Below are 15,101 nucleotides of genomic sequence, written 5' to 3'. Positions count from 1 at the left end.
TGCCCTGCAGCACTGGGGGCTATATCTGTGTCACCTGCACAGAATAAAGTAAATGTGCACAAAGCCATGCTTTATGGATCTGAACAGCTGCATAGGCTACTGCTTACAGAAAATTAAAGGGAAATACAAGCAATTATGTTAGCACCAGCTCCACTGCAATTATTTTTGGTTCCAGGAACTCCAGAGAGCAGCTGTTACAGAGACAAGTTACTACTTCAGAGCTTTGAGCAGTATAAATTAATCTAGAAATTTGTGAATATGTAAAATGTATTAATTTTAAAATAGAAATTATAAATTTATAAGGTGCATGTATGCTATTTCATAAACAAAATTGTATCTTATAGAAAGCAGGGATACCTAGTTTGTCTAAGTGCTGAACTTGATGAAAATAGAACTAATTCCTCATACTTTCAGCACAAATCTCCACCTTGTTTCAAACAACAGCTCCCACATCTGTAGAAACCCAGGAGCCTGTAGCCACAGTTTCTGGCACGTGCAAGAAAAATGGATAATCAATTTATAAGTAAATTCCTTTATGGCATATGCTAAGTCTGGAGTCTTGTTGGTAATTTTCTGCAGAGAGAGGCAGCCTATCTCACAGGAGTTTAATTTAGCCTGGGACTAAACCAGCTGCTTAGCACAGGACCAGTTGCAGAAATTAATTTATCTTTCTTTAAGGAAACAAGAAGTGTGCAACTAAACTCTGGACAGCTTTGCTGTTTTACAGACATCTCAGTGCGCTGGGATGTAAGAAAAACCCATGGAAGGGACAGATCTGACAAGGTACTGGTATGACACGTGCATAAATATTGTAGCAAGTGGAGCAAGGCACTCCACACGCAGCATCAAACCCTGAAAGGAACTGTGTGTATTTATAACCCTGATCCTGTAATTGTGATTTGCACAGACAAAATTCTATTAATAACTTTGAAGTCCAACCAAACATTATCAGACAAGTTTCTAGACTTTAAATTTGTTTTTCTTGTCTGAGAATATTATGAGAATGTAGTCTTACAAAATGTATTAGCAGGAGGTAAATGATGCTAAGTTGTATTTTGCACACCATTTTGAATTTTGCTCTGTGCCGTAGCTTGCGTATTAATTCAGATTTCTAAAGGAACACACATCCAAGGTCAGCCATCCTGTGAACATAATGTCTGTCAGGAAATAATGCTCAAAACTCAGAAGGGCATATGGGTGGTAATGCTTATCCTCAAAAGAGTCTTCAAACGACTAGTGCACTAGTTTTTTATAAACATCTAGCAAGAATGTTTTAAAAAACTCATGTTTCTTGGGAACCAATAGACTGTTTCTTTAGTATATATTAAGTGGAAGCTCTGTCTCCAGTTTCCTCAAAAGAATCAAATTCTGTAGAAAGGAAAAATTTTACCTATCTTTCTTTGAAGGTTGCTTTCTGTAAAGCACTATGCAAAAGCAAACACGAAGTCTGAGTCTGCTCCTACCTTTTCAGTGACAAAATCCACTTAAAGAAATTGTTGGAAAATGCCATTATTATCCTTAGACTTACCACATAATTATCTGAACTATTCTCATTGTAGCTTCATTTAGCGCGTTGAAGAAATCCAACAGCACTTGTCCTTTCTCTCCCATTTTCCCAATAACCATTCCAAAAACAAGACAAAAGACAATCAATCCCAGTGCATTGATGCCATTGGAATATGTCCCCACGATTTTATATTCTTGAGTTTTGTTCTATAAATTGGAAGCAAGAGAAAAAAAATACTATCTCAAAATAATGAATTTACTTTAAAAAGTTCTAAAACAAAAACACATGTAGATTTTTTTTGAAAGACATAAAGCTCTTTCCCAGCCACTCTATTGGCTTTCTGAAAGTGCCAAGTGGGCAAATTCAGGAATACATTAAACTGAATTTGAACACTTTGTATTTTAAAGCAAGGATCTGACGAGGCCTTAGCAGGGAGTAAAGCACTCCTAAATTTGTGTTGTCCTTTCTATACACTTCCAACATAAGGTATGGCAAGTATCCACAGTCATGCTTTCAAGATTTACTCCCCTACACTCAAGATTTACTCCTCACTGGAAAGCAAAACACAGATGTAGAATCCTTGTGTTTGTTTCTGAGCAATTCAAGGGTTTGTATCTGGATTTAAGATAAATTCACCAGTGCCTAACTACTGGGACATCAGTGTAACTGCATAATTTATAGGAAAATTGTATGCCTATAACATAAAAATCCTACTAAAGAGGTATTAATACATTCTTCTGTGCAGCATGAACATATGAAGGAAAGGGTGCAATTCTTCACGACATTCTGATTCAGGATTTAATTAATGTCTTTTTGTGTAGCTCATCTTCCCATGCTATCATTACTTTGAGATGAAATTTGGAAGGAGTATAACAAAATGTGTATCGATTTGGTATTGTTTGTAGTTCTGTGTTCACATTCTATTGAATTCCTTTCTCCCTCTTCTCCAGAGTAAGTCTAGACTTCATACACCATTACCACTCTTAAGCTTTCCACACCTCTAGTTAAAGGGTTGTTAAATCTCTTCTTAACTTTTGTTTCTGTACATTTGTTTTTCAGAGTAACAGACTATTAATTAACAAATGGTTTATATTGTTTTTTCCATTAAAAAAATCCATTATTATTTTCAATGCATTTTCTTCTTTAGCGCTTATAGTTAGTCATTGCTACTCAAACATCTCATGGTGATATACATCTAGTCTTTCCACAGTGAGTGTTGAATTTCTCAGAAAATTGACAATTCATAAACAGATAAATTTAATCAATCTTCATCTATTATCTTTGCAGTAGTCAATTACCCGTGGGCTCCTTGATGTTATTAAACTTATTGGAAGATACTTCCAATGACCTGTAAGCATTTAGTTATTAACTTTTGTGCTCTTGCCAAAATCTATCTATGTGCTATTTCCATTCATTTCTTCCTCACTAACCACATGAACTAAACCAAATTTAGTCTATATTCTTTCTCTCTACTTCATATACTATGAAGGAATAAAAGGATAAAGGTCGCACCTCTGAAGCCTTTGCCGCTGTAGCCATTGTAGTGGGTTCTTCTCGAAATAGAGAGCTATTTTTATCCACAGCAATTGTAGCTTTAACTTTTTCACGCTTGGTTTTATACTGGAAAAGTTTTTTAAAAAAGCCAGAAGAAATTATTTAAAAACATGAGAAAACTGAAGAACAGACAAAGGCATAGCCTCTGCCCAGTAAAAATAAGAGAAAAATTAACCAATCTGACTTGAAGGTAGCAAACATAGACAAAGATTTTATTTCCCAATTCCTGCAAGCCATCAGGGCTCTGTACCTAAGAAGCTGTAGATCAAACAAGAGATTCACAAATCATATGCTATGAATTCTGCTTCCCACAATCTTGGAGACCCCATGGATGTGCTGCAGTCTTTTGGGGCATGAGCTAGAGCTCCTGACAACGGCAAGAATTTTTGCTGGAACAGTCTAGAGAGAATTGCTGACAGCCATGCCAGGAGAGGTCTGTAGGGCAGAGGCACCTGATGCAACCAGGCCCTTGGTGACATGCTCAGTGTAACTAATGCCATTATGCTACGCAAACAGCCATTCTTTGTGGTCAAACGAGTAACATATTTCCCTTTCCCCACATTGCCTGTGCACCAAGCAGACAAATCGAACAGACTTACTCTTCCTCTCACTACTAGCCTCCAGATTCCTGGCACTAGGCTGACTATGCCTCTCCTTATTTGTCTTAAATATTCCAGGCAGTCAGCCAGGCAAGTGGTGTTGATGACACAGTCACAGAACAGGGAAGTGCAACAGCAGCAAGTACACTGTCCATAAAACTAAACAGGTACAAGTCCTAATGAGTAACTTGGACCAAAACTGCTGCAGGACAGTGGGACTTGGTGGTCAGGGATGCCTCCATCATTGTCTGTGTCCTCTGAGGACTGAGTGACCAATCTGTATTCTTTTATATGTTTTTCAAGCCTAGATGATAGTTGATACAGCAAACCAAGTATTAAAATTTGACCAAATACGCACTGGCTCCATGTGATTAGAAAACATAAGTTAAATGGTGCTATTATAAAACTGTACTACACTGATTCTGCTCACAGAAATCCTGTGCTATTCTGATTCTAAGTTCTGCGCTATACTAATCATAATATTACATTAAGAAAATAAGACTTTAATAGTAACTACAGTTCAGTGCCATCGTCATTCTATCAAGGATCCCTAAAAGAGCCTGCCTTGCTCCTCTTAAGTGTTGGGTGGCCAGTAATGATGAAAAAAACTACATGGAGAAGTTTTATAAATTGAGTTGTGCATAACAGCATATCTGATATCAATTTCTGGGGAAGATTGACTGGTAAGTCTAATATATAGACAGAATTTTTCTCTTTTATCTTGCAACACTCACTTTTCCTGTAAGATGTCTTGAATAGACTACTAGTTATCAGTCTTTTTCTTCAAAGGATTTGGTCTGGCAATTGACATTAGATGTGAGACACTTCAGGGTGAGGGCTAACTTACACAGACTTCATGAGACATCGAGGGACCTTAAGAACAAGGAAACAGATCCTCATAAGATGGTTCTTCTAACTCTTGCTGCCTCAAAAGGAAAAATCTTGTCTTACACACTGCTTGGTTTCTGCATCCAGCTCCTAAACAGTGTCTTTCTGACACTTAACAGCTGATAGCAGTGTTAATCATAATGGAAAGGGAACCAAGATGCCTTAACCCCCCCACCTTTTTATAGAGATGAAGATATTCCTGGACTTCTCAGAAATAAGTCTTGCCTGACAACTTTTTTGTGACAGAAGAAAATAATTTGTGGTTAACAGTGAAAACTACAGAAGAGGAATGTTCAAACTTACCTGTTGGAAACAGGCCTGAACAAGGTTCTCTGGGAACATATTCCTGTTAACAAGCATAGAAGCATTTCAATACTACAGCATACTAAGGAAAAGTTGTTTGCTATAAACAAAGCGATAAAATTTTATGCTTATAAACAGATCATGTTGTGCTTCTTTTAGCAGAAAGGAGTATATTTAGCATCAGAAGATACAGATGTATTTCTTTCTTCCAAAGAAATTTAAGGGTTTAAGAGTCCCAATTGCTTTGAGTATATTCCAAAATGTCTAATTTGTTGAAATACAAGTTATTCTCCTCTTATTCATCCAAACATTATTAGAAGGCATTTTATTGTATTACATATCACAACTTTGTTTGTATTTGTTTGGACTTGTAAAGGGGATATGGAAACTAAAAATTAAAATCTCACCTGAGCAGATCCAGCATGGCATCAACAGTATTGACCTCTGGGGTACTGCCCACTCTGTGAATCTCACTTGCTCTTTGAGTCACTCCAGGTTTAATGGTCACAACAAGGATAATCCCTGCAGAAGGAGAAGCAGAGAGCTCACAGTGCAAGCAGAGGTATTGGTGCATTCTTCCTCAGTATATCCTGTGTAGCCAAACTCTTTGTGAGTTCAACTAAATAAACACTTTCCCTGGGTACTTCTGCTGGTATGTGCATAAAAGAAAAGTCTGCAGGTGATGTCCTTAAATGTGTGGGTTCCCCTAGTATATGAGGTACTTGCAGGCTTGCCCCATGACTTCATCACTTTAGCTTTGTTTTCGTATGTATTGTACTACATCACTACTGCTCACCAAGAGGGTAAATTACATTAGCTGGGCTTCAGATTACTGTGCTGCAACTTTTGCAGAGTGAATACATTTAATTGCTCTTTTCCTTTGTGTAGCTCTTCTTGTTACTAGCTTTCAGATAGGAATATAAGTGTGCACTGTCCTGTGACCCCAAAGTCACAGAGTATTTTATTGAAGTTAGGTAGCAATAAAGTTATGCAAGAGAAAGGCTTCAGAAAAAAGAAAGAAATAAAAAATTGTAGGTTAAAAAATACTAGATTTGACCTTGTAAATACTGAAACCAATGACAAATTTTTCATTTACTTTAGTGGCCTAATTTTAAGCATTTTTACAATTGTTATTGTCCAAATGCATACTATTTTTTCTCTTTTTTTTTTTTTTCCTTATACAAGTCCAAAGAAAGCCAAAGCAAATGAAACGACTAAATTTCAGTGAAGGAAGAAAGAGGCATTTGAATGACCCTTCAACCAAGCAGGAACAAGTCTTTCTAATGAATAAAAGCAGTACTGCATTTGCCTAGCTCTGCATTATGAAACAAGTGATGTCATAGTGCTATGGAACAACTTAGGTTGGCAATGACCTTGGGAGATTGTCTGGTTTAACATGTCACCCAGAGCTGGGACAATTTCAAGGTTAGATACATACTAATGTTAGACCTTAAAGATATTCCTTCTTATGTATTGACGGAAATTTCCCAGACACATGAGATAGATTGTTTTATTTTGTTTGTTATTTAAGAAGGCTGGCTGAGGATGTTTCTTTAAGCAAATATGGAACATGTCAATGTTGCTTGTCAGGAATGAACTTCCTGTAAGAGGAGATGTGAATTTCAGAGATGTAGGATTGGAGCCTGGCAGTGACAGAGGGGAAAAAAACTTTAAGGAAAGGAACAAGATAACAAGGGATCCATCATTCTTTCAGGTGTGATACACTACATATTTTCCAGTCTGAGAATCAGGAACAAACTGTCAGTTTTGCTGTTGAGGAAGTTCACTTTGTATTTAAGGCTAGTCTTTGACATTCATTTGGCTTTCTCACTGCTGGTCACTTTTCACCTTGGCAGACAGCTCCTAATCTTCCCTGAGCTGAAATACACGGTGAAATTGCCTGTGGCTTCACACTGGATATGAATACAGCCCAACTGTGGACAGCAGAACTAATTTCTCTCTATATCTGACTATAGGTAATGTCAGGTTTCATGTACCTGGTATGATTCCCCCACCTCGTCTCCACATCCTATCTTGGGAAATTAGTAATGTCACAGTGCAGTACATTTGTAATTAGGCAATGCTGATGACTTAAAAAGTTACAGAATCACAGAGTACCTAGTATTACAGCAATGATTGTAGTGGAGACATAATATACCACTGCTCGCAAACCAATCTTCCCAGAAATGCTGGAATCCAAAGCAGCAACACCTGCAAAAAACAGCCACAAAAACAAAACAATAAAACCTAGTCTTACAAGAACGTTGTCATTTTTGTAGAGAGAAGTAACTAGTGTCTCTTATTTCAATGCAGGAATTTTTTCCTCATTCAAGATGTTTCTAAATACTTAATTGATATTTGCAGTTCTGAAAAATACCTGCAGCTGACCAGCATATTTGCTTCTGCTTCTTTGCAAAAATCTGTTGGTTTTTTTTTTTTCCTTTTTTCTAGGACAAAATTGTCATAATTTATTTCCTAATTCACTTAACTAATAGCTTCACTTTTTCCAAATCTGCAACATTTTGGCTTTAAAGCTAAAACCCATGCGGAGGGAGTTGCTCAGGTCTGTTACCTCAGGTTGCTCAAAGGCACAGCAGACAAGTAAGGATCATTTCCGGTCAGTTTGTCTTCATTAACAGGTTTACTGTTTTTTAAACTTTTGACTAAAGCTTTTTCTGAAGTTTGGCTGGTTCACATTTTTCCACCTGTGTATGTCATTGTCAAGAACAGAGGGTAGATTTACTAATGAAGGTAGGGAAAGTGCTGAGACAGGTATTATACTGAGGGTCAACTTAGCTTCTGGCAACAATATTAGATGAATTTTCTCGTGAAGTATTTCTTAATTGTTTAAAAGATTTATAAAAGTATGTGTAAAATCAGTAACCAGGGAAAAATGAGCATCGTGACTTCAAAACTTGTCTGTTTATAACAACATTAGTTAATAATTCACTGCTATCTCTTTATTATACATTTGTGTTCCATTTATATTTATATGTTTATTGAGTCAGTTTATCAAAGACTGGCTAGATTCCTTTGTACACAAAAGCAAAAACACCAGGAGGATATTTAACCTCAGAGAAGTGTGATTTTGTAGGGAAAAAATAGTTTCAAAAGTAAAGAAAGAAAAACCAAGAGATCTGACATACATGTAACTTACTGATCTTTGAGCTCGAGAAGAATCTGAGCAAGCACAGTTTAACCATGTGTTGATGTCTCTTTCAGAAGGTATATTAACAGCACTGACAATTTGTGCCTGGAGTACTCATATAATGTCTTACTAGTTCTGTTAATTGTTATTCAAAATGCAAACAATACTCAGAGGGAAGAATGAAGGTTATTTTATTTCATAATCTGATTATCTTGGGGTCTTCCATGGGATAGTGTATCATCAGATTGAGTACAGAAGAACTACGCACATATACAGAAATTGTAACACAAAGATGATCTCACTTGTAGAGCAAATAAGGATGATTAATGAACTATTCATATGGCAAGAGAATACAGATTAATGGTGAGAAAAACAATGCCCCAGCTATTACAGGAAGCTGTCAGCAGTAAGGATATTGTTTGAGGCATGAATAACAGAATGGACACAGAGTCTGGGACATGATTTCTATTTCTCACCTTGGGATCTGAGGAAAAAAAAAGGTAGAAAGAAGGACTTTTCCATTGCTTTGGGCTCAGCTGTGGAAATCAGGGCAGCAAGAACTCCTGAGAATGGATAGTTTTGGGAGGAAATGGTTAAAACTGAAAGATCTGGGGAGGCGGAGGGAATAGTTTAGACCAAAATGACCTTTCGGCTGGGAATGCTAAAAATGTCAGTGTGGGAAAACTCCATTTATAATAAATACCTAGTGTGGTTCACCCAGTACCTGTTTTGAGAAGTGGAATTCCTATGGAGAGACAACACACTCTCCCAGACATGCAGGAAGCCTTCTGTTACAGCGAGGCAGGCTGCAAGCACTTCCCCCGTGCTGGCCTGCTGGCTGCTAGGATGAGCTAAGCCTAATGGAGCCTGTGTCCATGTGTCTCTGCCACCTGGCATTGTTGGTGAGGTAATGAAATAAATCTACTCTTTGCATTTCAGCTATCACTCGGCAATTCCCTTGGTTCCTGATTGTGTCAATTCACACTGATAGTAATAAATAATGCTTTCTATAGACAGGCCTGTTTTCAAAGGCTGTCAATGTTGAAACTTCTACACCTGATAAATTAACTTGGAAGGATTCACATAATTTTTTTGAAAGAGAGCAAACAGGTATTGTCACTATTCTATATCTTTTAATGAAAAGTTCATAAAACCTGGAAATAATTGGAATTTTATTCTAAAACTTGTGCCTTTTTTTTTTTTTTTTTTTTTTTTTTTTTTTTTGCCTGACAGTCTTGTTGACTTAGTCAAGAGTCTAATAATCATGCAAAGTTATTTCCCTGGAATAGTCAGTTATAAAGATCCTACAGTTCATATGAAATGAGATTCCTGTGACAGGCATTGTTCTGGCTCCAAATGAAATCCCTTTGCAAACTGTTATGCTCAGTAGAGTTATAAACTTTGCCCCTGCCTTTTTAAACTGGATAATGATCCTGTTAGTGAGAAAGATGTGCTAGGAACCAGCCTATCCTTCCATTGTCATGTTAGTGCTGCTTTGCTGGTAACCATAAAACCACACAAATCATTCAGACAGACACGGCTGAACAAGTACAAGTATGGTCTGAGAATGATTGACGTGGGGTTGGCATTTTTTGGAAAGCTGCTGTACTTTGAAACTTGCATTCAGAATGACGCTTGAATTTAGAGATTGAAATAGCATTCACTACTAGGGCCACAGACACAGGTTTGCACTGGGTGATGTATACTGCTAAGTATTCCATGTTATTTTGTTACACACAGGAAAATATGATATATAATAATAGACTTCTATCCAGATATGTCCTACTGTCATGACTGAGCAATTGATAACATAATTGATAGCTACTAGCCTTTTTCTCAAGATAACTGAAAATTAAGATTCCCTTTGTAGTTACGTCATGGCTTTACAGATTTTTGGACATAACTGAAAGAGTTAATGAAAGACGTATTGAACAAAGCACTAACACAACTACTAACTACAAAGTTAGTAGTACTAAACTACTACACAACACCGATTTCAGTTGAGAAGAAAACTAATTTCTCAAACTAAGATGGCTCACATGCTGCTCCAAAAGGAAAACCTGCAGTGTCATCCAAAATTAGATCACAAAAGCAGTGTAATTAGGTTTGGTTATCTACTTGAGATTACCACTAAACTTTTACAAGTAATTTATTTGTTCTTTCTTCCCTCAATCTATCCCCAAGTTTAAAAATGTTTGAACAGATAAACTGGCAATACAATTTACTGTATAGAGTTTGAACAGCCATGATGGATTCTCCTCCATCCCTGGGCATTTAAAAACTGCAGTATTTCTGATTAGTCCCTTAAATTTTCCTATGAAATATTTCCTAATTCAGCTGTAGCATAAAATGCAATTCTGTGGCTATGATACAAAAAGGCTTAAGTGACATCATCATGAAAGACACCAACTGATGTTAAAATCTGTTAATTTATCTACCTCTCTGCCCAAATCATTTTAGCAGAATAGAGTTAAGGTTTTAATAACTGAAGTCAAATTTTGGAATCAATTGTCTAGTCATCTGCAATTCACCTTCTATGTTTTCTATATAAGTCTCCATTTTGAAGCTCTTTGTACTCTTCTCTTTTTTTTGCCCAGTTTTCTCTATTTTGTGTCACATACACTTGCAGAAGAATAAAACCCGAAACAATCAGTGAAATCAAGTCTCTCTCTTCTACTCTTTTTTTGCACAAAGACCTCAAAACTCTACCAAAGTGAAATGCTGCACTGCAGCAATTTTTTTTTTTTATTGTTCAAATTTAAAACTACTTCCCTGAAATACTACTGGATAAAGCTACCTAAGGGAATAGTCTGAATTAAACAAAACTAACCTTAAAAATGAAACCTTGTGTTCCAGAACTTTTTACTAGCAGCCACTGAACATAAAATTTGTTCACTTTAGAGGCCTGTAAAAATGCGTATGTACAAATGGCCAAATGGCTTTGGCTTGAGGTATAGTAGTGTAATTCCAGAGTTGTTCACTATGCTCTTGTGAGACTAGTGCTATGTTCCTGTGAGATCTGGGAGTTAAAAGGGTTGCATGAAAGACTGGAAACAATCTCAGAGATCTTCTGACTTCCAGTACTTATCATCTTCTTAGTTCCCTAGGGGTAACACCTACATCCTTAGAATTTGTTACACCGTTCTACAGATTGGAATACATGCAACTGTGCACTCAGATCTAAGCTTCCAGGCACTCTTTTTCACTACATTATCAGAGACTTAATCTACAGTTTGGTCCAGTGGTTGACTCTGTTCAACAGCAACGATCACACCCAGACCCCATGGAATTTTTTATTGCTGCTTTACAAATTCCAGTGTCATCATCAACTCCATCTCCTCCAGTACTTCTTAGTTGTTCTCAAACTCCCGAAGACTGGTGGGAGCTGAGAGGATCACCACTTTATCTGCATGACACATTGATCATTATGTATAATCCATGAAAGACCAGGATGTTTAACTCCTTTTCCAACACAGCTACACTTGAGGATGAAGATGTGAGTTTTCTTGATGCCGCTTAGCTGGCTCCTAGCACTGACAGTCGTTCTCCTTAAGTGACCCAGGGTCCAAAGAAAGAGTCTGGCTCAAGGTCCTTCCAAGTTCACACTACTGCCAGCTACATGGTATATTTCTCTATTAGTTTTAGAAGCTAATTAAATTCTGATGAAAAACAACTCAAGTATGGTGCACATCAACTGTACACAATTCTCTCAGCATTCTGATATCTAATTCCCTATCTAATTCCCAATTTTAACAAAAATATAACAAGAAAAGTTCCTAAAGAATAGAACTGTATGGCTTTTAGATCTTCTCAGCTATTACCACAATGCTGATTCAAAGGCAAAACGCAGTTCTGAAACTGCCGCAAACTGTCAGCAGCCTTATTGATTTAGTTGAGGAATTTCTGTGGTCACTAGGCAAATCACAAAATAATTCTCAGCTTCTCTCAGATGTTCGCACTTTATTTCTTCATGTCCATTTTGGCTCTTCTGGCTGCAATATGCAGTCACTACACCGTAGAAATTATATGATTGGTGAACATCTAGGAGAAGAAAATTTTTTTACAGAATGTTGTGCAAGACATAAAAATAGAAACCATAGCTGGCTCTTAAGATGCATACAGAAGATTTCAGTAGGCAGTCCTTCTAATGGGACCACAACATCTTAGATGAAAGAAGTAATGTTATTTTATGTCTGGGGTGAACTATATTATGTGTTGTTGCAAAAAGGTAGTATTTATTCTTTAAAAAATACTAAGAAAAAGCTCCCCGAAACAGTGCTGACACTCTGCCTTTGATAAATGGTGGCCTGAAATGCATGAAGTTTCCTGGCTTTAAAAGATGGAGCTAGGATTGTTTCTAATTTAAGAAACGAGCAGTATTAAAATTTCAGCTGCATCTGACTGTGGTATGACCTCTCTGTTCCAAAGTGGTTTTGAAATGTCATTTACCTAGTACTGAGAGTTCTCATTAATGCACTGGTCATCACAGAGCTGGTGGTCAAGCCATAAGAACAATCTTTCTTAGATGCAAGTGAAAGTTTTGAATTAGTTGCCATACCTTTCTTCTACTTGCAAAAGGAAACACTACCAATACTAAAACGGTGTTTGGCCTGTACCTTCAGAAGACAGACATGCTTTTTATCTGAGGAGTGAACACCAAATTCTAGTTCCAGTGCTGAGCAAGCTTACTGCTTGCACAAGCAGTGTGTAGCAAGCTTATTGCTTATTTTCTTATTCCTCTATGTATCTAAGAGAATCCAAATCTGTATTCTTGTTCCATGAGCTATACCAACTCTAATCAGTTACTGCTAGGAAAGGAAGGCATCTCACACATGTAAGACTAGAGTTCACCATATTTCCATGTAAATTTTGTCATTATTTAATAGTTGGGTTGTAGACACAAACAAGAAAATTTCCTTTACACTCCAGGGAAAGGCCCTTTCTGCTGTTCTGTGACTTGGGATAGTTCAAGCATAAGTTCAGAAGAATGTTTTTCTCAGGGCTTCTGAAAAGATTCCAAAGCCAGTTGTCCTCTGTCTTTTTGTTTTTGGTCCAATATTTCCTTTTGTCCTTCATCTATGCTCACTTTTTGAAGGGAAAATCCTTCTGTATACAATTCAGAAAATAAGTGCAATGAGTGAATCACTGTGGTGAATTCAGAGCCTATGCTTTACTGAAGACATTTTTGAGTCATCTTTCTCCTCTTCCTGTTTCAGAATCTGAGCCCTTTCTCTCCCATTTTGCCCTTTTATTTTCATCATTTAGTAGCACAAGTTTGCCCTGATTGTCATTAATCTCCTGAAAGGTACGTTTCTTCATATTTTCCCTGAAATTTCAGTTTCCAAACTAGGTCCAACAGCAATTTGTGTTGCTTCTTTCAAAAACTGAATGGTCAATCTTTTTTTTTTTCTGGTGCTCTGTGAATTCTCTGGGAAATGCAATACCATGTTCCTTGTGCGTGAACAAGACTATCAGGACCAAATAAGTAATTCACAACTGTCTACTGAAATACCACTCACATGCAGGACTTCAGACAGCATGATGTCATGTACAAGTCCACTGCTCATCTGAGACAAAGGACTCATTACTATTGCCTGTAGATCATTCTCAAACTCTTTCACTTGATATGCATCTCATGATTTTATTTTTTCCTCGTGTTTACTGTATCATGAGGCTTGGAATGATTTTTTGCAACTAGGCTTTCCCCAGCTAACTGGATGACCTCTTTAGCCTCTCATTAGGAGGTCAGTTCCAAGTCAGATGTTGGCTGAGAAGATCAGGTAATGAAAAAGCTATGGCAAATGGAAGCTCCAAATGCACAGTAATATCCAGTCTCTCAAATGAGATTTTTCATTATCTACTGTCTTTAATGTTTTTACCAGAAGTCTTCTGTTCCTATTCTGTCAGTTCTTCTATAACAGCAGTTATCCTGTCTTTTCAAATGTCATTGTTACTTACTGTAAAGGAAAAGGATTTCTATGGCAGCTTGTAGCAATTACCTTTTCAATAGACTTGATAAAAATTTCATCAATTGCTCTTCTTTGGAACCAATGATTGTTATTCCACTAGTATATTGTGTAAATGCAACAGAAGAATGGTTTATAAATGAAATGAAAAAAACGACCACATGACAGGAGGACAATGTGAGAGAAAGAATGGAAAAGAGAGATAGATGTATGCAGGCAATGCCTAAGCATCTGTTTGTGCTATTTAAATATCACCAAAAATTCAAGTCAGAAAATTCTGTTTCTAATTACTTGATCTAATGAGATTTGGATTAGCATGTTAAATATTGGTCTTTTAACTTTGGAGAGGCATTGAAAAAAAAATATTTGGAAAAAACCGAACAAACACACTAAAGTGTGGAATGCAACCATAGTCACAACAGTCCAAATAATGAGATGTCTAGCATCATTTAGGATGGGGTTGGAAAAGTAGTTGTAATGAACCTTTCTAAACGCTAGATAAGGTGGAATGGGAGATGAACCATTTATAGCAATGAAAGGGTTAAGATCATTATAAAACAGAGGGAATTTCAGATAAAATTTAAAGAAAAATTTATGACCCTGGATATCAGTTTGCTAAGGTGCTGTTGTGCTGTATTCTTGGCAGTTGGCACAATCATTGTATTATGATCTTTTCCTGCAAAGCTTATTGGAGACCCGCAAAGAAAGAGGGTATTACTACTGCCTTCTATTCATCACTCCTAGGAACAATTTTCTCTAGAAAGCTCTTAGAGGTTATATAATCTTAATGCCTTTTCAGAAGAGATAATGTTCCTTGGTTGGAATATAAGAAAAACTTAAAGGGAAGGAAGATGACATATCTATCTGCCAAGGTGGACAGGCAAACAAGATTCACTACAGAAATCAGACTCAGTTCAAGGATGTGGCAGAAATACAGCCCCTCCACTGTTGCTGGTACATGTATGGAATGTACACAGAAAACCTGTAGCATTGAAAGTACTTGAATTCCTTTGAAATTATTGGTGGCAAAATGTATAGATGGACAAGGTTTAACTTCCAAGCTATTAAGAAAAGCCCTTCAACATGGCACTGCATTTCTAATTGATTGTGATATCTACTCACAGGGAGATGGAGTG

At 37.0% G+C, this 15,101-nt stretch overlaps 1 protein-coding gene across 3 annotated transcripts in view; it reads right to left on the bottom strand.

Moving 5' to 3' along the window:
- Window positions 1–15,101, bottom strand: part of SLC1A1 (solute carrier family 1 member 1) — a 50,493-nt gene that overhangs the window by 12,800 nt on the left and 22,592 nt on the right. For 2 of the 3 annotated variants that reach the window (XM_083883325.1, XM_083883326.1), the window contains exons 3-7: window positions 6,970–7,062; window positions 5,259–5,373; window positions 4,852–4,894; window positions 3,020–3,127; window positions 1,529–1,713 (exon numbers count right to left, since the gene is read on the bottom strand). In XM_083883325.1, coding sequence (XP_083739451.1) covers window positions 1,529–1,713; window positions 3,020–3,127; window positions 4,852–4,894; window positions 5,259–5,373; window positions 6,970–7,062 — 544 coding nt within the window. Of the gene's footprint in view, window positions 1–1,528; window positions 1,714–3,019; window positions 3,128–4,851; window positions 4,895–5,258; window positions 5,374–6,969; window positions 7,063–8,008; window positions 8,081–15,101 lie in introns of those variants that run through there. The other variant, XM_083883327.1, reaches the window with a different exon arrangement.

The sequence above is a fragment of the Zosterops lateralis genome (genome assembly GCF_965231275.1).
Source record: "Zosterops lateralis genome assembly, chromosome: Z".
Lineage (NCBI taxonomy): Eukaryota > Metazoa > Chordata > Aves > Passeriformes > Zosteropidae > Zosterops > Zosterops lateralis.
This window is presented reverse-complemented; position numbering and strand designations above follow the sequence as displayed.